At 42.6% G+C, this 25,813-nt stretch overlaps 1 protein-coding gene across 11 annotated transcripts in view; it reads right to left on the bottom strand.

Annotated features, from left to right (window-relative positions):
- Nucleotides 1-25,813, bottom strand: part of LOC111962063 (adaptor related protein complex 3 subunit beta 2) — a 97,604-nt gene that overhangs the window by 9,417 nt on the left and 62,374 nt on the right. For 6 of the 11 annotated variants that reach the window (XM_070442934.1, XM_070442936.1, XM_070442930.1 and 3 more), the window contains exons 10-23: nucleotides 25,657-25,711; nucleotides 25,414-25,485; nucleotides 25,269-25,331; nucleotides 24,968-25,100; nucleotides 19,913-20,022; nucleotides 19,420-19,596; nucleotides 17,113-17,299; nucleotides 16,711-16,829; nucleotides 9,466-9,504; nucleotides 8,514-8,628; nucleotides 7,545-7,731; nucleotides 2,596-2,767; nucleotides 605-692; nucleotides 120-232 (exon numbers count right to left, since the gene is read on the bottom strand). In XM_070442934.1, coding sequence (XP_070299035.1) covers nucleotides 120-232; nucleotides 605-692; nucleotides 2,596-2,767; nucleotides 7,545-7,731; nucleotides 8,514-8,628; nucleotides 9,466-9,504; nucleotides 16,711-16,829; nucleotides 17,113-17,299; nucleotides 19,420-19,596; nucleotides 19,913-20,022; nucleotides 24,968-25,100; nucleotides 25,269-25,331; nucleotides 25,414-25,485; nucleotides 25,657-25,711 — 1,630 coding nt within the window. Of the gene's footprint in view, nucleotides 1-119; nucleotides 233-604; nucleotides 693-2,595; nucleotides 2,768-7,544; nucleotides 7,732-8,513; nucleotides 8,629-9,465; nucleotides 9,505-16,698; nucleotides 16,830-17,112; nucleotides 17,300-19,419; nucleotides 19,597-19,912; nucleotides 20,023-24,967; nucleotides 25,101-25,268; nucleotides 25,332-25,413; nucleotides 25,486-25,656; nucleotides 25,712-25,813 lie in introns of all 11 variants that reach the window. The other 5 variants (XM_023984848.2, XM_023984850.2, XM_023984842.2 and 2 more) reach the window with 2 other exon arrangements.

Raw genomic sequence — 25,813 nt, 5'->3', positions numbered from 1 at the left:
ACTTAATCTCTCTTTAAATCTACGTACATTATCTTTCTCTATCAATCTACATCTTTATGAAGTGCTTAGGCCCTCGGGGTTAGGGGCTATGGGTAGTTTGTCCTAGAAAGGGTACTCACCGTAGGGGACAGAACGTTGTCGGTCAGGGACAAGCCCTCCAGATCTGTCACTAGGCTGCTGGACAGGAAGTTGTTGAGGGGCGTGACTTGAGACGGAGATGGAGCGGGGTCAACTAGGAAGAGGAAGGAGCACAGCGTTTTCTCAAAGACTGGGGAGAAATCATGTATAGTCTGATGCTGCGCTAATGTAAACAAACAAGCAAATAGCGGCGATTCTGCATCATTGACAATGGTGATTGTGTACTTCTGAAGATGCAATGTTCAGTACCACAGACACGGATATATTTGATTTTAAACATTTGATTTCGAATTTTAAATAATAGGGAATAAATCTGCACATAATTAAAATAGACTTATCCAGTGACATCCATTACCAATCGTTCATCACCCCATTCAAATTCTATGTAGGACCACTTGAGGGGGAAAGTGTAGACTGTCACTGTATTCCTGGTATCGTGGATTTAGTAAAAAGGAGGTGAACTTACAGTCATCAAAATCAAGCAGAGACATTTCTTTCTTTTCTTTCTTGTTCTCTTTTTTGGGTGGTTTGGATGGAGGTTTAGATGCTGTGGTCTGAAAAGAAGAGAAAGAGAAACTAACCCACAAGCAAAAGGAGACCTGCTACCTGAATATAGTGAGGAAAAAACGTAAATAGATATAAACTATATTACCACTTGTGCATGAAAGCAAAGGAATATGTTCATACAGTCCCACCGTGACGCTGGCGTGTTTTGGACTTCTAACCCCTTTTAAACATAGTGTGTTTGAGCAACAGACTTCTGTTGAACCATTGGATTAATCTCGCTCTTCTGCATCCATTGAAACCAATCACTAGTCTGTGTGATTAACTTGGGCTGAGCTAGGGCAGTGTTTGTGAGACAAGGGCGGATCCCAAAGGGGCCTGGGGGCGAATCTTCTCACAAAAACGTCTCTAAAGCCAGAATGATTTGAGCGGAGACTCTTTCGTACACGTACATGTAATCGTGCATGTTTTGCATGCATTGTTTGCTCTATGACGCTCACAAGCCATACAACAGTTTTTTGAAGGTAAGGAGTTTTTCTACATTGAAGATCATAGGAAATCCCAGGACATACTGTCTATAATACTGCAATAAGCTCAGATAGTTGCTGTCACAAATTCCAAACTTATTTTTTTTTTATTTTTTTTTACATTTGTCAATAAAACTCATGAATGTAACTGTTTATGTCAAATTGTAAAAAACGTAATTGTGAGGCTAAATATAAGGGTTAGACATGCAGATAAATGAAAGTAGTGCCTAGGGCAACTCCACGACTTTTCAGCCTCATTTTCATTATGTCCAGCACAATACCAGTGTCAGTATATGTGAAAATGGCGAATTTCGACGTTTTGAAGAAAAAAAATTGTTAACAAGTTCATCAAAACTTAAAACATTTTAAAAACAGTGATTTTCAAACACTGATATTTGAGGGGAGCAAGAAAATACTCTCCCTTGGGCTAGAAACTCATTTAAAAAATGTGTATTTTTTATTTTTTAATTCATAATACAAAAAAAAATTACATTGCTACATCATGGTCTAGAAACTCATTGCAGTTTTTGATCCTACCRTGTGATGTCACAGAGAAGCATTTCTATTTTAACCATGGATCATAGAAACACTGTTTTCACATATGTAGACACTGGTTGGTGGTGGAGATTATGAATATGAGGTTGAAAAGTGGCAGAATTGCCCTTTAAGTTTATTCGTTTACTGTATCCATTGGGATACATGTTGACATCAAATAATATCTATGTGCTTTATGCCAACCATCAGATAATGCCAATGTAGAATGTGTGTGTTACGTTTTTCCTTTATGAAGTCTTATAAATTGAAAAATTATTTTTACAGCTTATTAGCGTACACCTAATATGTTCCCCCTGTTGACGATGCTCATTATATATTAAGGTTAAACCAAAAGATTACATGTAACAAAAATGAAATGAAATGATTATGTGAAATTGAATGAAACAACAATAATGTATGTTGATGCTAATATGATGTACAATATTCCATTATGTTTCTATATGATAACAATAGTGTAATATATTTAATATGCCATATACTATTTTTTAACAGTTTGACAAATTTATTTTAATTAACTTAATCATTATGACACACCCCTCACTATTGTCATTAGTTACACTAATTGCACTGTGTGTCTGTCTACATAACCTGGTTCAAAGTATTTATGACATTACCCTGAGGAAGGCACAGTGATGCCGAAACGTTGGTAAATACCCATTACATTGCTGGGAGTTTATACATGGAGTGTGCAACTTTCTTTATTTTGATAGTCCATGGGAAATTTTGACATCAAAGAATATCTATGTGCTTTATGCCAACCATCAGATAATGCCAATTTAGAATGTGTGTGTTACGTCTCTCACTGTGTGTGTGTGTGTTTGTGTGTGCGTCTGTAGTACGTGTATTTTAGAGTCTCTCTATCTTTACCCACCTTCTTTTTCTTCTTGGTCTCCTCCTCTGACTCCTCTTCTGACTCCTCCTCCTCTGACTCGCTGCTCTCTGATTCACTATCGCCGTCCTCATCGGATTCTGACTCTGTGCTACCAATCCGCGGTTTGCTCTTCTTCTCGCTCTTCTTCTCATCCTCTCCACTGCTCTGCTCACTGTGATGCAATGGTCAACAAGTATCAAAGGTTTAATGAAGGAATTTCACATCTTTAGAGCTCATGTCATAGCATTGCATTTCCTAGTGCTCTGCTACAGATTTTGACTACATTCCCTGGGTTACACACTTGGTAGACATATCAGATTGAATATGAATTAATAGGTAAAGGGAATTTTTTTTACAATTTCAACTTTTGACTGGAAATCCTCTTTAATCATTATCCAGGTCATGTATAATTGAGATTAGGGCCAACAATGAATTGTCAATGGCTGATATTAAAGATGCGTTATAAAGGTTTTGTATAATTTTAGCCAGTAGTTTTGAAAGTAGCGCACACGAGCCAAAACGTGTCCCCGAACATTGCGCACAATTGCGTACATCATCACATCATTGTTCTCGAGCCTCTATAGAGTGTGAGAAGAGAAGAAGAAAAAAGATGTGGGGTTCATGTTGGGCTCATTGGACAATACTGTGCTGACCTGATCCCACCTCCCACTTTAATCTTGCAACCTCATTGGACATCATTCCACCTGCCAATCAACATTGTTTATCAGCTTCGGTTGTCACGCATGGTCTCATCAGATTAGTATGGCAAACCAGCAAGCGAATGTGATAATGTAATTTTATACAACGGAAAATGTATACTTATGTTTGCATCAAATGTCCTACTCCTTGAAAGTCAGGTATCAATTATATCACATGCCTACGTGATGAATGATGATCGCTGGCAATTAACAGCTGTAGTGTTGCCTACATTGGATTGCCCCATATCATAGAATATGTGTGTGAGAGTTTATAAAGACAAAAAGTGGACACATTAAATTATTTGATTTGGATGGACGGTTGAGACAACATAAAGGGGAATCTGGTAATGAACGTTATAGCTGTTGAACAAGTTGAGACTAAATTACTTGGTGTTACCTTAGATAGTAAACTGTCACGGTCAAAACATATCGATTCAATGGTTGTAAAGATGGGGAGAGGTCTGCCCGTAATTAATAGATGCTCTTTTTTCATGACACCGCATTCCAAAAAGTCCTGCAGACTCTAGTTTTGTCTTCTCTTGATTATTGTCCAGTCGTGTGGTCGACTGCTGCAAGGAATTGACCTAGTTAAGCTGCAGCTGACCCAGAACAGAGCGGTACGTCTTGCTCTGCTAGAGATTTGAGTCAGTATGTTGGCAGCAGCCACTAAAAGTCTGATGGCCTTGAGATAGAAGCCTTTTTTTCAGTCTCTCGGTCCCAGCTTTGATGCATCTGTACTGACCTCGCCTTCTGGATGATAGCGGGTGAACAGACAGTGGCTCGGGTGGTTGTTGTCCTTGAGTATTTTTTTGGCCTTCCTGTGACATCGGGGTGCTGTAGTTTGCCCCTGGTGATGCGTTGTGCAGGCCTCACTATCCTCTGGAGAGCCTTACGGTTGTGGGCGTAGCAGTTGCTGTATCAGGCGGTGATACAGCCCGACAGGATGCTCTCGATTGTGCATCTGTAAAAGTTTGTGAGTGTTTTCGGGGAAAAGCCACATTTCTTCAGCCTCCTGAGGTTGAAGAGGCACTGTTGCGCCTTCTTCACCACACTGTCTGTGTGGGTGGACCATTTCAGTTCACCCATGATGTGTACACCGAGGAACTTAAAACCTTCCACCTTTTCCACTACTGTCCCGTCGATGTGGATAGGCGAGTGCTCCTTCTGCTGTTTCCTGAAGTCCACAATCATCTCCTTTGTTTTGTTGACGTTGAGTGTGAGGTTATTTTCCTGACACCACACTCCGAGGGCCCTCACCTCCTCCCTGTAGTAAGTCTCGTCGTTGTTGGTAATCAAGCCTACTACTATAGTGTCGTCTGCAAACTTGATGATTGAGTTGGAGGCTTGCATGGCCACGCAGTCATGGGTGAACAGGGAGTACAGGAGAGGGCTGAGAACGCACCCTTGTGGGGCCCCAGTGTAGATGATCAGCGGGGTGGAGATGTTGTTTCCTACCCTCACCACCTGGGGGCGGCCCGTCAGGAAGTCCAGGACCCAGTTGCACAGGGTGGGGTCGAGACCCAGGGTCTCGAGCTTAATGACGAGTTCGGAGGGTACTATGGTGTTAAATGCTGAGCTGTAATCGATGAACAGCATTCTTACATAGGTATTCCTCTTGTCCAGATGGGTTAGGGCAGTGTGCAGTGTGATTGCGATTGTGTCGTCTGTGGACCTATTGGGGCGGTAAGCAAATTGGAGTGGGTCTAGGGTGTCAGGTAGGGTGGAGGTGATATGGAACAATAGTGGCCCTCTTGAGGCATGTGTGAACAGCAGACTGGGATAGGGATTGATTGAATATGTCCGTAAACACACCAGCCAGCTGGTCTGCGCATGCTCTTAGGACGCGGCTAGGGAGGCCGTCTGGGCCGGCAGCCTTGCGAGGTTTAACACGTTTAATTGTTTTACTCACGTTGGCTGCGGTGAAGGAGAGCCCGCAGATTTTGGTAGTGGGCGGTGTCAGTGGCACTGTATTGTCCTCAAAGCAAGCACATAAGTTGTTTAATTTGTCTGGGAGCAAGACGTCGATGTCTGCGACGGGGCTGGTTTTCTTTTTGTAATCCGGGATTGACTGTAGACCCTGCCACATATGTCTCGTGTCTGAGCCGTTGAATTGCGACTCTACTTTGTCTCTATACTGACACTTAGCTTGTTTGATTACCTTGCGGAGGGAATAGCTACACTGCTTATATTCGGTCATGTTTCCAGTCGCCTTGCCATGATTAAAAGCAGTGGTTCGCGCTTTCAGTTTTGCGCAAATGCTGCCATCAAMCCACGGTTTCTGGTTGGGAAAGGTTTTAATAGTCACCGTGGGTACAACATCACCGATGCACTTGCTAATAAACTCGCTCTCCGAATCAGCGTATCTATCAATGTTGTCTGAGGCTATCCGGAACATATCCCAGTCCACGTGATCGAAGCAATCTTGAAGCGTGGAATCTGATTGGTCGGACCAACGTTGAACAGACTTGAGCACGGGAGTTTCCTGTTTTAGTTTCTGTCTATAGGCTGGGAGCAACAAAATGGAGTCGTGGTCAGATTTGCCGAAAGGAGGGTGAGGGAGGGCTTTGTATGCGTTGCGGAAGTTAGAGTAGCAATGATCCAGAATACTGCCGGCTGGGTCGCGCATTCGATATGCTGATAAAATTTAGGAAGCCTTGTTTTCAGATTAGCTTTGTTAATATCCCCAGCTACAATATATGCAGCCTCAGGATATATTGTTTCCAGTTTACATAGAGTCCAACGAAGTTCTTTCAGGGCCGTCGAGGTGTCTGCTTGGGTGGGGATATACACGGCTGTGATTATAATCGAAGAGAATTCTCTTGGTAGATAATGCGGATGGCATTTGATTGTAAGGAATTCTAGGTGAGGTGAACAAAAGGACTTGAGTTCCTGTATGTTGTTATGATCATACCACGACTCTTTAATCATAAGGCATACACCCCCGTCCTTCTTACCAGAGAGACGTTTGTTTCTGTCGGCGTGATGTGTGAAGAAACCGGGTGGCTGTACCGACTCTGATAACATATCCAGAGTGAGCCATGTTTCCGTGAAACAGAGAATGTTACAATCTCTGATGTCTCTCTGGAAGGCAACCCTTGCTCGAATTTCGTCTACCTTGTTGTCAAGAGACTGAACATTGGCGAGAATTATACTCGGGAGCAGTGAGCGATGTGCCCGTCTACAGAGCTTGACCAGAAGACCGCTCCGTCTGCCCCTTCTGCGGCGCCGTTGTTTTGGGTCGCCTACTGGGATCCAATCCATTGTCCTGGGTGGTGGTCCAAACAMAGGATCCGCTTCGGGATAGTCGTATTCCTGGTCATAATGTTGGTAAGTTGATGTTGCTCTTATATCCCATAGTTCTTCCCGGCTGTATGTAATAATACTGAAGATTTCCTGGGGTAACAATGTAAGAAATAATACATAAAAAAACAAAATACTGCATAGTTTCCTAAGAACGCGAAGCGAGGCGACCATCTCTGTTGGCGCCATCATCTCTGGTCTGTTCTGTATTATGTCATGTTTCATATGGACCACAGGAAGAGTAGCTGCTGCTTTCGCAACAGCTAATGGGGATCCTAATAAAATACCGAATACTAAGGTAGGCCAATAATTTTTCATCTAAAAAGTGAGTGAAAGTTTGCAGTACACATTTCTCGAGCGCATCAAAGTTGTATGTTGTGTTGCGATTCACGAAAGGGATGGATGGACGCGTGCCTTGTAAAAATCTTATAGCCTATTCCACAATATATTCTAAAATGTTAACAAAATACACCAAAAACATCATTTAGGAGATATGAGCATCGTGTTTCTGATTGGGTTAACAATGATCTTCTAATGTGTTTGTGTGCCTACAATGCCATCTTTAGTGCAAAACATGTTCTGGTTTGCAGAGAAATACATTGAAAGAGACAAATGAAACCACGACCGAGGTCTAATACATCTAACTTATCATTTGAAATGTTTTATCGCTTATAATGCATGGATTTGATTGATGCATTCAATGTATTTTCACTGTTATCAAAATAACTAATGTTAAGCCATGCAGCCACTTGAAAACTTGCTTCAGAGTGGGGGTTCACTACATCACAGGAACGAGCACATTCTAAAGGATGGCAGGTTAGAATGTAGATGGTTTATTATGCATTTATGAACCATACATTGACATGTCGAGTCCAAAACGTGAGGTTTAAAAAATAACAAGGTAGTTTTCAATATTCCGGAATATTTCTTTAAGCGAAAAATGTGTGCTACCTTTCACTTTCTGGAACAGGTTTCCTTGCTTTGATCTTCTCCACATTCTTCTTTTTCTTCTTCCCCTCTTCCTCCTCGTCCTCCTCGCTTGCAGACTCAGACTCCTCGTTGCTCTCCTCACTCTCGGATCCCGAGCCGCTCTCCTCACTGCCACTGCCACTCTCTGAGCCGCTGGCTGTGTCTGAGGCTGGGGGTGGAGAGGAAAGGTTTATATTCATCCCATCCTACACAGATTCTGTCTCATATACTTAAAGGTAGGGTTGCAAAAGACCTGTAAGTTATTGGCATTTTCATATTTTTTTTTAATTAACAGCTAATCTATGGCAACTTTGGTAATTTATACTTGAATAACTTWAAAAAAAAAATGATTTATATAAAATATAAATGTTTTGTTCATCTTTATATCTGTCTCCACATTTTCTATGAGGTTGTAGTGGAAAATAGGCTAATTAATGAAAAAAGCATTGAATTAACAATGGCATCATTTTCAATTAAACTCTGCAACTGTCACAACTATTGACTTTTTTCACAACTGCCTCAAAAACATTTACAACAAAGACATATTGACATAGTAAAATAAATAAAAGTGTGTAAAAATATAAAGGATATTCCCTGATATTAAACACCAACGGTATTCACTAAGTTGATGGGTTATATTTAGGATAATGTTTTACAGCTTTTTCATAATTTTCTTTAATTTAAAAATCATCTTATCTTATTATTTTATGAAAATTACATAAAATCCTTGAAAGTTTCCCAAATTCCGGTGGTTTACTGGTAAACGTAATATACCCTCCCTTTGCAACCCTACTCATAGGACATGATAAAACACATATAGGCAAACATTTCCATGGATGCACACACACGCACACAAACGCTTTTTACGTCATCACAGTATTATTCTTCATTTTAGGACGTGTGGTGAAGGGGGTTGTGAGGTTGTGTATGGAAGTAAGCAGCCCAAGTCACCACTGTCAGCAGACTCGGTCGGGCCAGACTCGCCCTCCGAGTCAGAGTAGAATGGCTTGTCCGCCTTCTTTTCTTTCCTTTTCTCACGGCTGCTGCACTTGGTCCACTCCGGCACCTGGCAAAGAGGTCAGAGGTCAAAGAGTCAGCCGTGTCACCACCACGTCCGAAGCATTTCAATGGAAGCAGAGAAGAGGGGTTCATCCGAAATGCCACCGTATTCCCTAATGCAATACTTTTGACCAGGGCCCGCATAGGGCTCAGGTCAAAAGTAGTGCGCTATAGGGGAATGGGGTGCCATTTCGGATGCAGCCAAGGATCGAAGACGCAGCATGGCCATGACTGCTTCCCCCTGGGGCCGACCCTGTGAACCAAACCAACCAGCCATAATGGGCTTCCATTATGGTACAGTCCCGTGAAGCTTTAGTTTACACAATTGTCATAACATGTACTGTATAACATGTTTAACTTGTATTTATTGTTTTCCACAACTAGGTGGCAGCACCAGGTGATGCCTTCATGGCCAGTTCGGTAACAGTGTTTGATTTAGATTTTAAAGGGAGTAGTTCCAATAAAGATGTGATGTCCTCCAGGAGTAGTCAATGTCCTGGCACTGAAAAATGTAACAACATTAAAATGTATTGTATTAACCAGGGTGTATTCTTTTCTATTCTTACTGATACGGTATGTTAGTTGTTTATCTCACATGCAAACAACAATAACAACCATAAAAAGTAAGAAGAAGAGAAGTTTCAACAAGTGGGAGGACCGTCAACTCTTCTGAAGGAATCGACTCTTTAATGGTAGAGAGAGGAGGTTGCTGAGCTGGGTAGTTTTGCTGAGTTAGCTAGGCACAGAACAGCAGCTACGGTAGGGTGTCAAAAAGCACTTTGGCGCTTTGGGGAAGTGGGGGGGGGGCTCAAAGAGGCAAGCTCTTTGCCACTGACTGACTCACGCTGGTTAAAGTTGTGACTCTTTCAAGCAGCGTAATAACCTGGCAGGACGGAAGAAAGAAAAAGATTGGGATGGAAGTGAGATGACAAAAAGGAAGAAAAGTCTAGAAAGAGGTATGAAAAACAAGGCAAAAAGGAACAGACGGATTCAAGTTGCACTTACTCAATACTGTAGTTGTTCAAAAACATTTTTCACCTCTACGCGATTGTTACGACAAGGCTTTATCTTACTCTCTTTAAAAAATATTATTTAACCATAATTAAGCATTCATGAAACAACATTACCAAAGTACTTAAACATTACTTCAACAACTTGAAATTACTTCAACTAGCAATTTGTTAACTTACTTTAACCAAGTTATTAAATAACTTAATAAAGTTCAAGTTAACAAATTCACAATTACTTATGGTTATCATAATCATTACAGTACACCCAATATCAAAGACTATATATCAATGGTAAAGCATGAGGTGGTGTTTGCTTATTTAACTTCGCTATGGCAGTGCAACCTTGATTGAATGAATCCAGCGGGGGTTGAATGGTGGAATACATGAGGAGAGGAACATAGAAGATCGAGAGAGGCAGATTTTGGATTGGAAACAAGGTTGGCACACACCGCACAACAAGCAAGAGTCAAACACAGCAGTTCACACGCAAAATACACAAACTGTACCACTAACTCAAGTCCAATTTCAGTTACTAAAATTAGAGACCAGTAGCCTAACTATCCATCTAGCTAAGGTCCCTTTCAAAACGGAAACTTTCTCTTTATATAAATAGCTATAAGAGACAGAGCTTCTATAGCATTAATTATTAGAATAGAATACCTATAGCAATTTACCATCCTTTATAGGCTCAGCTAAGTAATAGTAATAAGTGAATTCCCATCTAAACCAATCGGCACTTTGACATCCAACACCAATCTTTTTGAATATGGTGCCACAGCTGGTGTGCGATCTCTAATATTTATATCCTGTAGTACTGCTCAGCGGAGTTGGAATACTTCAATAAAAACTGTCGACCATACTATTTACCAAGAATTTTCATCTATATTTTCCGTAGCTGTCTATTTACCACCAAAAACCAATGCTGGCACTAAGACCGCACTCAACGAGCTATATAGGGCCATAAGCAAACAAGAAAATGCTCATCCAGAGGCAGCGCCCCTAGTTGCGTTTTTTTTAACGCAGGGAAACTGAAATCTGTTTTACCAAATTTCTACCCGCATGTCACCTGTGCAACTACAGGAGAAATAAATCTAGATCACCTTTACTCCACACACAGAAACAAATACAAAGCTCTTCCTCTGCCTCCATTTGGCAAATCTTACCATAACTCTATCCTCCTGATTCCTTACAAGCAAACACTCAAACAGGAAGTGCCAGTGACTCGGTCAATACAGAAGTGGTCCGATGAAGCGGATGCTAAGCTACAGGACTGTTTCCCTAGCACAGACTGGAATATTTTCCGGAATTCATCCGATGGRATTGAGGAGTTTACCACATCAGTCACCGGCTTCATTAATAAAGTACATTGATGACATCATCCCCACAGTGACAGTGCGTACATATCCCAACCAGAAGCCATGGATTACAGGCAACATCCGCACTGACCTAAAGGCTAGAGCTGCCACTTTCAAGGAACGGGACATTAATCCGACGTAGACGTAGAGCCGGAGTAGTAGGATTTGATCTTAGTCCTGTATTGAAGCTTTGCCTGTTTGATGGCTCCTCCTGCTACGACCTTTGACGAGCCATCAAACAGACAAAGCATCAATACAGGCCTAAGATCGCATCCTACTACACTGACTCTGATACTCGTTGGATGTTGCAGGGCTGGCAAATTATTACAGATTACAAAGGGAAACCCAGCCGCGAGCTGCCAAGTGACGCGAGCCTACCAGACGAGCTAAATGCCTTCTATGCTTGCTTCAAGGCATGCAACACTGAACCATGCATGAGAGTACCAGCTATTCCGGACGACTGTTTGATCACACTCTCTGTAGCCGATGTAAACAGGTTAACATTCACAAGGCCGCAGGGCCAGACAGATTACTAGGACGGGTAAGAGCATGCGCTGGCAAGTGTCTTCACTGACATTTTCAACCTCTCCCTGACACAGTCTGTAATGCCTAAATGTTTCAAGCAGACTAACATAGTCCCTTGTGCCAAAGAACGCCAAGGTAATCTGTCTAAATGACTATCGCCCCGTAGCACTCACATATGTAGCAATGAAATGCTTTGAAAGGCTGGTCATGGCTCACATCAACACCATTATCCCATAAACCCTGGACCCACTCCAATTCGCATACCACAGATGACGCAAACTCTATTGCACTCCACACTGCCCTCTCCCACCTGTACCAGAGGAACACTTATGTGAGAATGCTGTTCATTGACTACAGCTCAGCGTTCAACACCATAGTGCCCTCCAAGCTCATCCCTAAGCTAAGAACCCTGGSACTGAACACCTCCCTCTGCAACTGGAACCTGGACTTCCTGATGGGCTGCCCCCAGGTGGTGAGGGTAGGCAACATCCCATCCTCCACACTGAACCTTTAACATGGGCGCCCCTCAGGGGTGCATGCTTAGTCCCCCCTGTACTCCCTGTTCACCCACAACTGCGTGGCCGCGCACAACTCCAAAACCATCATTAAGTTTGCTGACAACAAGACAGTGGTAGGCCTGATCACCGACGATGATGAGACAGTCTATAAGGAGGAGGTCAGAGACCCGGCAGTGTGGTGTCAGGACAACAACCTCTCCCTCAACGAAAGCAAGACTAAGGAGCTGATCATGGACTGGGGACGGGTCGAGAGCTTCAAGTTCCTCGGTGTCCACATCACTAACGATCTATCATGGTCCACACAAACCAACACAGTTGTGAAGAGGGCACAACAATACCTTGGGTTTGGCCGGCCGGGATGTCCTTGTCCCATCGCACTCTAGTGACTCCTGTGGCGGGCCGGGCGCATGCACGCTGACACGGTCGCCAGGTGTACAGTGTTTCCTCCGACACATTGGTGTGGCTGGCTTCCGGGTTAAGCGGGCATTGTGTCAAGAAACAGTGCAGCTTGGCTGGGTCGTGTTTCGGAGGACACACGGCTCTCGACCTTCGCCTCTCCCAAGTCCGTACGGGAGTTGCAGCGATGGGACAAGACTGTAACTACCAATTGGATACCAATAAATTGGGGAGAAAAAGGGGTAAAAATAATAATTAAAAAAGATTCTATAGCTGCATTACTGAGAGCATATTGACTGGCTGCAACACCGCTTGGTATGGCAACTGCTTGGCTTTGACCACAAGGGGCTACACAGGGTAGTGCATATGGCCCAGTACATCACTAGGGCCAAGCTCCCTGTCATCTAGGACCTCTATAACAGGTGGTGTCAGAGGAAATCCCTAAAAATTGTCAAAGACTACACTCTGCTACTGCACGGCAAGCGATAACGATGCACCAAGTCTGGAACCAACAGGACCCTGAACAGCTTCTACCCCCAAGCCATATGACTGCTAAATAGTTAGTTAAATAGATAACCAAATAAACTGAACAAAAATATAAACGCATTATGCAACAATTGAAAAATTTGACTGAGTTACAGTTCATTTAAGGAAATCAGTCAATTGAAATAAATTCACTAGACCCTAATCTATGGTTTTCACATGACTGGGGATACAGATATGCATATTTTGTTCACAAACACCTTAAAAAAAATGGGCCTCACAATGGGCCTCATCACGGTATTTCTGTGAATTCAAGTTGCCATTGATAAAACGCAATTATTTTAGTTGTCCGTAGCTTATACCTGCGCCACCGCCACCATGGGGCACTTTGTTCAAAATGTTGACATTAGCAAACCGGTCCCCCACACAATGCAATACACATGGTCTCCTGTTGAGCGGCTGGTTGGACGTACTGCCAATTGCAATCTGTGGCATTGTGTTGTGTGACAAAACTGCACATTAGAGTGGCCTTTTATTGTCCCCAGCACAGTAATGATCATGCTGTTTAATAAGCTTCTTGATATGCCACACCTGGATGGGTTATCTTGGCAAAGGAGAAATGCTCACTAACAGGGATGTAAACAAAATGGGAGAGAAAAAAACGTTTTTGTGCGTATGGAACATTTCTGGGATCTTTTATTTCAGCTCATGAAACATGGGACCAACACTTTACATGTTGCGTTTATATATATTTTTCATAATTACAGTATTTTACTAGGTGAATTTCACTTTTACTTGAGGCATTTTCTATTAAGGTGTCATGACTCTCCTGTGAGGATCCGAAGGATCAGGTTACAGTGAGTCCGCTCTACAGCGCCCTCTCTCTCCCGCAGAGGGGGAGAGGGGTGACGTTGGCCGTTTTATGACGCTCGTAAATACATTGTAGAAACAGGATTGAGGGGAATGAAACCTTTTGTTTCAAGGAGATTACTCCCGCCAAAACTACAACATCAAAAGGCTGGATAATGAACAATATTTCTGTAATCCAGACATTGGGAATGGTCCGTGGGTATTTAAAGAATAATGATGTTAGCCTTCTAAATGAAAAAATTGTTTTTCATATAAAGTCTTAACCAGTCAGTGACCACACCCACGTGGGCACAGACATTATGTCGGCGTCATGGAACGCCCCTTTTGCCAGAGTGCATAAAACCCCTTGTGAAGAATTAACATATCAGACCAAGCCGGTGGACGGTGTTGAACCGGACGTCATAAATGGTTCGACTCTATGAGACCAGAAAAACGTGAAGCGCGGCTGCACGTTGAAATGGTAGGAATTTAAATCTCTAGATATAGTACATTGCTGTGTTGCTAAGGGCGTGTAAAATGGTTAGACTCTACATTAGACCAGCGTGACCGACAGCGTGAGCTGAAAGATACGAAATGGTTAGAAACTCTCTCTCTCTCGAAGACAACACAGGAACATTCAGTCTGCAGCTGTTTAAGTATTATTCAACTGTATGTACGATAGTGGAATTCCTTTGTTTCTCCCTTTCCCTCTCTTTTGAATCCGCCATTTAGTGTAACAAGCCGTCATATCGGTTTAGTCCACTAGGGACCTTTCATTGCATTGTGTTAGTAACCAATAACTATACTGTGTGTGTGTGTTTATGTATTTCTGTATGATTATTTAGTTAGTTAGTAAATAAATAATTACGCCAATTTGTATATTGCTGATTCATAATTTATGCTAGGGTTCGTGCAGATATCCAAGAATATTGACTATGACTGATGTAAGAGATATTTATATCTTTAGAGTTTAGTCAGGAGATAGTAACTCGTTAAATAACTTTTCCCGTGGTGCCCCAGATTACTACTTAATGAATTGTTATATGATTCATTTAATTGCGTAATAATTGAACGTGGTATGTAATTATTTTATAAAATAACAGTCAAACACATTAATGATAGTCATGACACGACAAAGGTATTTTTACTTAAGTATGATAATTGGGTTCTTTTTCCACCACTGGATAGAATCCTCTGCAAAGGGTTCTACCCAGCACCAAAAAGGGTGCCCCTATGGGGACACACCGAAGACCCCTATATGGTTCTAATTAGCACCTTTTTTTCTAAGAGTGTAGCTAGACTATCCATACAATAAGATCAACTAGTTATTTGGGCAAACTACCCCATCAAGTGTCTGGAATTAGTTATTTGGATGAACTATCTCTTTAAGTCACTGAAGCGCCCTGTTTGAGTGGTACAGAGAAATTAGAGAGAGAGTAGAGCAGTCAGTAAAAATACACTGCACTCTCAAACGGGAGGCACCTCTCGCCTGTCTCCTAGCAAGCCGATCCGCCCCTCACTGCTGGTTATGACCTCCTCTATCTGCGGACCGAGGGCAGAGAGAGAGAGGTCATGGGGTCAAAAGTCACCAGATACAAATCCACATGTGAACTCATCTGGAAATCTGCTTTGGTCATGAATGACACATTAATGCAGAATCATGGGGAATGAAAAGACATTGTTAAAACATAAACAGTTCACGGAGCAACGATAAACCAATGGAACAACCAAACCAAATCAAGAATTCAAGTCCCTCCTCCAGCGCAATTTTTTAAAAGGGTTTTGTAGGCTGATTTGGACGTAAGGAGCGAGACTTAAGGATATTGATTTGATGTCAGCCTTTGGCACATATCGTTGAAAATGAACCGATGGCACATGGAATGATAATGTGGAAAAATGGGAGCCTCTGTGGTTTGGGTAATTAGAGGTGTTTAGGTGAGACTATACTGCATGGTGGTTATTTGAGTCTGTGTGGTGTGTTTTAGTAACAGTACATTTGCTGGGTTGTTTTCATTAGGCATCAAACAGAAAAAAAATACTTGGAGTTGTCCAATAAACGCTTATTATGGTTTTCCGTTGTAAAATGAATAAGACCCTGTTTTGCCTCTTTTCTGTGTGTTCCAAGCTGAGCTGCATTGCTGGAAGGTACCCTTCCATCCCTTTATGCCATGTGCCATTGGCTCAAGCAGGTGAGTTATCACCAAAGGGGGTGGGGGTGTGGGTGATTGAGTGTTTGTTACCCTATAGAGGCCAGAGGAGCGAGGGGTCTAATGGGTAGCATAGTATTGGATAAACTTGACAAGTAGGCCACAGCTAGGCCAGCTAGAGTTTACTAGCGGACACCTGACAGTGATTTCCCAATTTCACTAGTGTGTGCTCAGATGTGATAGCTAACTAGCCTCAGCTGCCATTAGCATAACAATATTCCACTCTGTTACCAGTTGATCGGAGTTGACACTGGGACAGGTGATTCCTGTTACCCAGTCAATTTCAGATTCATTCTGTTACGTTATTAGCTGTTACATAATCATGTTTACTGGGCAGATAATATGGCAACCATACAGTTTAAGCATCTGGGTCCTTGAACTTGACTAAAACAGAATTAACCTTTTTAGGACACATTCTGGCACCACTGGCAGTATGTGCGGAAGCAGCATCCCATTGACAATGCATGGGAGACAATAGGGATGTCCGTAGTGCATACGTGGATGACGTTATGCTAATGAACAGTGAGTGACCAGTGAATGACTGGCAGGTGGTCATGATTAATGAAGTCAGTGTTATGTGTCAGTGTTTGGGTGCTACTGCAATTTGGTGGTGGTGCTGCGCCCCCTCCAAGGCAATGCCCAACTAGAGGAGCGCCCCCTCGGGCCCCCCTCGGGTTTTGGGGGGCCCCTAGAGGCCCCCTGTCTCTGGCTGTTACTGTTTCCACTGCACGCACAGACTCCTTCACCTCCACGTTGCGCACAGAGGGGTCTGGGGCGGCCTCGGGCCAGTCGGGCAGCACCTGGTAGCCGCCGGCCTTGGCATTCAGTAGGTGGGACAACGAGCCCAGCTGGAAGTGGTCTCGATCTGATAAACACAGAGGAAAAAAGACAGTAAGATCCACATCATTTCATAAAACATTATTATATTGTATCTCTATGGTATGAATTATGGTTAGGACCATGTTTACTTACAATTTATTTTTAAAAGGCTCATGTCTGACAACACAAAACAGAAATAGTAAGGGTCTCAGATCTGGTTGTGCCATCTTGCCAACTCTGCGGTCATTATCGCCATAGACGTTGGCAGTAGAGCACAAACTGATCTGGGACCAGGATAGTAAAAAATAACACCATCTGATGAAAGACACCTTTAAATGGAGACTCGAGGACGGGCGCAGGCTTAAGGGCCAGGAACAGCTTCTTGGCATACTTGCTGAGGGCACCACTCTTGTCAGTGGGCACGATGAGCTGGCGGATGAAGCGCGCCCGGTCGCGAATGTCATAGTTCTGGTCGTACTTGGCCAGGTTCAGCACGTACTGAGTGAGCAGTTTTGTCTGAGGGAGGAGAGGAACAAGGGAGGAGGGAGTGTGGGAGGAGGGGAAAAGAGAGAGAATGTTACTTTCAACTGGCGGGAGGTGACAGCTTGGTGCCAGAGACAGAGAGAGAGAGACACACAGAGAGAGAGTTTTCAACACCATGGACAGCGCCATAGGGATGACTGTATCATACCAGTGGATCATTGGTGGAAGGACCATAGAAATAGTAACTGTACAAGAGCCTTGGCTGTACCATATTGAATCATGCTGAAAGTCTAAATCACTCCCTACCTATGGAAAATATGCTTTAATGGTGAGATGGAAGTGTTTTTATCCAAAAAGGGAGTAAGCCTGCTTGTGCAGTAAAATCAGAACAACATTATTTGCTTCTCTGCCATCTTGGGAAAGGGTTTAATACAAGACACTGCTGCGAAGCTGGGGAGCTAAAGCAGCTAAAGGACGTGGCCATACTAAACCCACTGTTTTCTCAGTGTTTTGGTAAAGACTTTACAAATACAAGCTGCTGTACCAGCTGTTCCCTAGAGAACCATGGGATAGAAGGGGAATAAAGACAAAGGGAAAATATAGCCTAGTGCTGTGCCTGTCTTATTCTCATATGCCGAAACATGAGGTGATGGCGGCAGCTGAATGGCACGACAATGGGCCTCAAGATATCTCTGTGCATTCAAATTGCCATCGATAAAATGCAATTGTGTTCGTTTTCCGTTGCTTATGCCGGCCCATACTATAACCCTATCATGGGGCACTCAATGTTGACATCAGCAAACCGCTTGCCCACACAACACCATACACGTGGTCTGCGGTTGCGAGGCTGGTTGGACGTCCTGCCAAATTCTCTTAAACYACGTGAGAGGCAGCTTATGGTAGAGAAATGAACATTAAATTCTCTGACAAAAAGCTCTGTTGAACATTCCTGCAGTCAGCATGCCAATTGCACGCTCCCTCAAAACATTTACATTACATTTAAGTCATTTAGCAGACGCTCTTATCCAGAGCGACTTACAAGTTGGTGCATTCACCTTATGATGTCCAGTGGAACAACCACTTTACAATAGTGCATCTAACTCTAAGGGGGGGGAGGTTAGAAGGATTACTTTATCCTATCCTAGGTATTCCTTAAAGAGGTGGGGTTTCAGGTGTCTCCGGAATATGAGACCATGTGGAGAGCAGAGATAATATGAGACCATGTGGAGAGCAGAGAGAATATGAGACCATGTGGAGAGCAGAAAGAGAATATGAGACCATGTGGAGAGCAGAGATAATGAGACGATGTGGAGAGCAGAGAGAGAATATGAGACCATGTGGAGATCAGAGAGAGAATATGAGACCATGTGGAGAGCAGAGAGAGAACATGAGACTATGTGGAGATCAGAGAGAGAATATGAGACCATGTGGAGAGCAGAAAGAGCATATGAGACCATGTGGAGAGCAGAGTCTCATGATGTACCTACCTCAAAACTTGAGACATCTGTGGTATTGTGTTGTGTGACAAAACTGCACATTTTAGAGTGGCCTTTTATTGTCCCCAGCACAAGGTGCACCTGTGTAATGATCATGCTGTTTAATCAGCTTCTTGATATGCCACACCTGTCAGGTGGATGGATAATCTTGGCAAAAGAGAAATGCTCACTAACAGGGATGTAAACAAATTTGTGGACAACATTTGAGAGATTTAAGCTTTTTACACGTATGGAACATTTTTGGGATCTTTCATTTCAGCTCATGAAACATGGGACCAACATTTTACATGTTGTGTTCATATTTGTATTCAGTGTAGATGCTGGCACCTGTTCGGAGTTGGCCAGGTAGAGTTTGTCAGCCAGGAGATGGTTATAACACATTATAACGGAGTCATACATGCTCATCACAAGTCCTAAATGCATTATAACTGCATCATCTGTTTGGAGTTGGCCAGGTAGAGTTTGTCAGCCAGGAGATGGTTATAACACATTATAACGGGGTCATACATGCTCATCACAAGTCCTAAATGCATTATAACTGCATCARCTGTTTGGAGTTGGCCAGGTAGAGTTTGTCAGCCAGGAGATGGTTATAACACATTATAACGGGGTCATACATGCTCATCACAAGTCCTAAATGCATTATAACTGCATCACCTGTTTGGAGTTGGTCAGGTAGAGTTTGGCAGCCAGGTTGATGATCTGCAGCTTGACGATGTCTTCCTCGTTGGTGAAGGTCTTGGCCATCTTCCTCAGGACATCCGGAGCGATCTTGGGAACGTGCTCACAGTACTCCCCGATCAGCCACAGGATACTGGCCCGCGCCATGGGCACCTGTGTAGGCAGACAGTGCATGAACATTGCAAACAGGCTGAGTCGAGTGGAGAAACTGGAAGAGCTAGCTCTGGCTCTCGGTCATATGTTACAATTCCTGAAATACAATCATAATACAATACAATTAGTTTTTTCAACAAAAGTGCCTATTTGTTGCTTACTCAAAACAAACTGACAGCACAACCAAGCAGGACTGTTGTGAAGGTTTGGGGACAAATATGATTAAAAAAATAAAATAATTATGACAAGAAAAAGAGCACCTCATGTAGTAACACTATGGGGTCAAAGTTAAGATCAGAGGCCTAGGTACACATACCTGGATGTTGTCGGTGAGTTTGGCCATGTGCTTGATGATGTCACTGTGCTGCTCGGGCTGCATCTGCAGCAGCTTCTTAATCACCACCACCGACTCGGCCACTACTAACTCTGCAACCGACACATGTTCATGCTGTTATTTCACAACCTTCATTGAACTTTTGTTATATCACATGGGCCGTTGAGAGGAAATGTTTGATATGCTGTCAGCTGAAGCACAGGGAATCCTGATATGTTCAAACCCAAAACTTGACTCTACAGGAATGACCCCAACACAGCCAAAACCCATTTGTAAGAAAATCAATACTTWAAAAAAAAATGGACCAGCCGTGACTGCTTTTCTTCCCCTTTTCTTCAGTTTACAATAGGATTCACTATATCTTTAGTAAAGATAGGCACATAATTGAGGAATATGATATAGAAAAAAATTTAAATAAAAAAATACCTTATTTACATAAGTATTTAGATGTTTCTACAACTTGATTGGAGTCCACCGGTGGTCAATTTAATTGATTGGACATGATTTGGAAAAACACACACCTGTCTATATAAGGTCCCACAGTTGACCGTGCAAGTCAGAGCAAAAACCAAGCCATGAGGTCGAAGGAATTGTCCATAGAGCTCAGAGACAGAATTGAGTCGAGACACAGATCTGGGGAAGGGTACCAAAAAATGTCTTCAAGACAAGAATACAGTGGCCTCCATCATTTGTAAATGGAAGAAGTTTGGAAACACCAAGACTCTTCCTAGAGCTGGGCGCCTGGCCAAACTGAGCAATCGGGGGAGAAGGGCCTTGGTCAGGAAGGTGACCAAGAACCCGATGGTCACTCTGACAGAGCTCCAGAGGTTCTCTGTGAAGATGGGAGAACCTTCCAGAAGGACAACCATCTCTGCAGCACTCCACCAATCAGGCCTTTATGGTAGAATGGCCAGACGAAAGCCACTCCTCAGTAAAAGGCACATGACAGCGTGTTTGGAGTTCGCCAAAAGGCACCTTAAGGATTCTCAGACCATGGCGAAGGTTCCCTTCCAACAGGACAACGACCCTAAGCACACAGCCAAAACAACGCATGAGTGGCTTCGGGACAAGTCTCTGAATGTCCTTGAGGGGCCCAGCCAGAGCCCGGACTTGAACCCGATCAAACATCTCGAGAGACCTGAAAATAGCTGTGCAGTTATGCTCCCCATCCAACCTGACAGAGCTTGAGAGGATTTGCAGAGAAGAATGGGAGAAACTCCCCAAATACAGATGTGCCAAATTGTAGCGTCATACCCAAGAAGACTGAAGGCTGTAATCGCTGCCAAAGGTGCTTCAACAACGTACTGAGTAAAGGTTCTGAATACTTACGTAAATGTGATATTTACATTTTTATTTTTAATACATTTGCCAAAAAAAAAAAAAAAAAAACTGTTTTGCTTTGTCATTATGGGTATTATTGTGTGTAGAATGATGAGGGGAAAAAACAATTGAATCCATTTTAGAATAAGGCTGTAACGTAACAAAATGTGGAAAAAGTCAAGGGGTCTGAATACTTTCCGAATGCACTTTGAACGGGGTATGGTTCAAAGGCACCATACCCCATATTTTGTATCGCTCAGAAAGATGGCAGGAATATGAGCATTCGTAATTTCAGACTTTTTCGTTATGATACTTATTTCAAGTCTGTTAAAATAGTGAGACAAGAAAATAACATTTTGCAGGAATATAAAAGTTTTGGGAAGGGCAAGGAGAGTTCAGCTCAGTATGGTTAAAGACGCACCAGTTTGCATCAAGATCTGCAACGCTGCTGGTATTTCCACGCTCAACATTTTCCTGTGTGTATCAAGAATATTCTACCACCCAAAGGACTTGATACAACTGTGGGAAGCATTGGAGTCAACATCGGTCAGTATCCATGGGGGGGGGGGGTTGCAACTCAATATTAGAAGGTGTTCCTAATGTTTGGTATACTCAGTGTATGTCCATGTGTTTGAATAATAGACCAAGATCGACTCAAGTATTTGGAATCACCCACAGATGAAGGTACAACGGTGAGGTTGTCACCGTCTGTGCTCTGGGATGTATGCAAAGCTGTAATGAGGGGGGAAATGATCCCCTCTACATCTCTTTAAAGAACATTAGAAGAGAGAAACTTAATAAACTGCAATCTCAGTTAAAACAATTAAAAAGGGCTCATAACCTCTGGATCCCAAGCTGAAACAAGAAATTAAAAAGATGAAGAATAAAATGGAAGAAAATGTACTCACAAGAAAAAAAAAAAGTGTATTCCTACAACAGGGTACTATGAAGTAGGCAGTAAGTCTATGAAACTATTAGCCTATAGACTGAAAAAAGAACAAGGCAACAGTCTCCCACAAATGATTCAGCGCCCCCCCCCCCCCCCCCCCCCCCCCCCCCCTGGTGCCAATAGTGCCAGTTATTGAAATGTATGGTGCGTGGAGTAATGAGAGAGATAAATAAATAAATAAATCGAATTAAAAAGTATAATTTGCGGAAAATATAATGGGCGGAGCTTATATGCCCTTATGGGAAAATTGTTGCTTAATTTCCTTATGGGGGACAACAAGCAGATATAACTGTCTACAAGATAAGGAACCCCCAAACCAAAATAATTCAACATAAAGTAGAAGGGATACAAGAGAGCTTTGAAATATTTTACAGAAACCTACACTCCCAATCACATTTTGACAATGACTGTCACGTTCGTCATAACTAGGAGACCAAGGCGCAGCGTGATGATAATACATCTTCTTTTTAATAACGAAGAAGACTGAACAAACTATACAAAATAACAACACGACCGCTAAATGACACGAGTGCAGACATGCAACATCACATAGACAATAACCCACAAACCAAACTGGAAAATGGCAACCTAAATAGGATCCCCAATCAGAGACAACGATAAACAGCTGCCTCTGATTGGGAACCAATCTAGGCCACCATAGACCTACATATGCCTAGACTACACACACACACCTAGACATACAAAAACCCTAGACAATATAAAACAATCATATCCACCCTCGTCACACCCTGACAGAAAACATAGAATACTAAGGTCAGGGCGTGACAATGACTTACAAATAGACACATTTTCTTACTCACTGAACTTACAGTACCCACCATCATTGAAGAACAGAATGAGATGTTAAGCTCAGAAATTACCACAGAGGAATTAAATACAGCTATTACTGGTATAAAAGCAAACAAATCCTTGGGTACGGACTGTTTCACCTTTGAATGGTAGAAGTCATTTAGAGAACAGATTATCCCAAGTTTACTTGCAGCCTGTAACTGGGCATTTCAGAAAGGTGAAATCCCCTCCTTGTGGATCTCGGTCCTAAATATGCATTAAACTATACACATCTATTCTAACTAGAAAAATTGAAAATATCTTACCAGAACTCATTCACTTAGACCAGACAGGCTTTATCCGACAGACACACTCAGTACAATATTACACGAACATTACAAATGATGATACATTTCCAAATTAATAAGGTAGAAGCCATTGCATTGTGCCTGGATGCTGAGAAGGCTTTTGATTCTGTCAGATGGGCCTATATCTATTCTGTGAGGACATTATTAAAGCCTTTCAGGCATTATATGATAGACCATTAGCAAGAATTAAAATCAATGGTGACCTCTCAAACCAGTTTGTATAAGAACAGGGTTTGACACAGGGATGCCTGGCCTCGCCCCTTCTCTTCGCCCTATTTATAGAACCCCTGAGTCAATGGATTAGACAGAATAACAACATTAAAGAGATGGATATGGTGGGAGGAGAGAAGATATATGAGATAACCAGTTTAAAGGATGGGCAACAAGAGGCCTCTCAGCCTACTGTACTTTAGTACACAAGGGGGCACTTCAAAGCTTCCAAGTATTAAGAGAGCGAAAAGGATTAGAATGTCAAGATTTCCATTAATATCTCAAAATAAGTCACCGATTTGATGAAATCATAAAGGTGGAGGACTCTGAGACTATAGAACATGCCATATTCAAATATTAATATCTGCTTATGAATCAGAAACATGCCGCAAAACTTTCTCCAGACTATACAACGACTTCTTAAAGTACAAATCTGAAAATACACTATACTGTATATAAAAGGAGAAATGGGAAAGGGAGGGTAACATGGTCATTTCTGTGGATGAGTGGGAAACCCTATGCCAATTACAATGGAAATCAACAAGCTATTTGACTTGTGGGGAATTTGGATGGAAAAATATGATGCAGTTCTTTAACACGTCAGGGTAATGAAATGGAGTGTTGGAGATTATGAGGGCCTATTGAAGCAAACCATTACCACATATTTTGGGAATGCCCTAAGCTTGTTCCATACTGGCAGGATGTCCATAAATGCATGGAAGCCGTATTTAGTGTTGATGTCCCATTCAGAGGGGAGGTCCTGTATTTAGGGTGCATTACATTTGATCTCAGTGATGCTTTAGACAAACACTTGAATGGGATACTTCTAGTAGCAAGTAAGAAAGCCCAGACTAAAAAAATGGTCACAACAAGAGGCCCCCGTGGTCGATGATTGGACAGATGTGATACATGAGATGTTTGTGATGGAGAGACCGACCTTTTCTCTGAGACTACGAAAAATACAATCATAAAGATTTGGTTGAATTGAGTATATAACAGTGTTAAGGTCCGATTTTGTTTCATGGTCAAAGTGGAAAAAACTAACATCCCCCTGTTCAACTGTTAATAGTTACTGTGAGAAGAACAGAAGAGAAGAAATAAAATCATGGGGATAATGCCTAATTATTAAGACCGTTGAGCTATTTGTTTTTCACATATTTTGTTGTGCTCTTTTCCTTTTTAACCGTTGACATCTTGCATACGCTCGCTGTTCATTAACGGTGGCAACTATGTACATGCTCTGTATGGACTTAGTGGTGCGGCGTGGCCCTGAGGGCTGCGTTGCATGTATAGACTTGCATCTGGACTATTGCCAAACTATGGATTGGTGTAAAAGAAGTCTCAATGGCAATGCAAAAATGTCATGCGTGTCTGAACAGGGAGAGTGTGACGTCTACTCACCATCGCGGTTGGAGAGCAGCTGCACCAGGCCGTTGAGACAGGTGTCCCTCACCTCCCCAATGTTGGTGGCACAGCGGCCGATGGCCTGGATGGTGGCTGCCACAAAGTCCTTATCATTGCTTTTAATGTACGTCTGCCAGAGAGAAAACATGGAATGAAGTTAACCCACTGTAGGCAGACCTGTACTGTACCTCCATGTACCCCTAGTGACATATGTATCCAAACACACAGGAAAGCAAAACAAATAATCCTCCTGATCACAAATGGCTGTCAAGCCAACCAGAAGTCTGATCCATTTTACCTGGAATTCTCTCAGGATGGTAGATATGTTTGTCTCGTTGGCCAGATTGGTCAAAACCTCCAGCTGTCGAAACAATCAGGACCATAATTAAAGTTCTGAAAGGTCAACGTGTTGCAGCATGTCATTGTGAGAAGTGTTTGGTCACCTTGAGGACTTTAATCTGGGTTGGGTCTGTGGAGCGGATGTAGAAGCTCTTCAGATAGGGCTCAAACATCCCCTGGGAAACACAGAGACAAATAACATGTATCATTTCAGATCGTGCTGCAGACCCCATGCAGTACCTCCTCGGTTCCAAACAATCAGCCCCTAAACAATTTTGAATCCATTTTACCATTCAATACAGCCCCCTTTTGCACCCTTTGGAGATATTGTTGGAGTTATGACTCACCCTTCTCTTGATGGACATCGTTGCCACATTCTGAAGGACGACATATTGCACTTCACTACATGGGGATAGAAAGGGGGGGAGAGAGAACATGAATATAATTAATTACATGCAGCTGCCTCTTCACACACACACACACACACACACACACACACACACA

Source organism: Salvelinus sp. IW2-2015, linkage group LG4q.1:29, assembly GCF_002910315.2.
Source record: "Salvelinus sp. IW2-2015 linkage group LG4q.1:29, ASM291031v2, whole genome shotgun sequence".
Taxonomy (NCBI): Eukaryota; Metazoa; Chordata; class Actinopteri; order Salmoniformes; family Salmonidae; genus Salvelinus; species Salvelinus sp. IW2-2015.
This window is presented reverse-complemented; position numbering and strand designations above follow the sequence as displayed.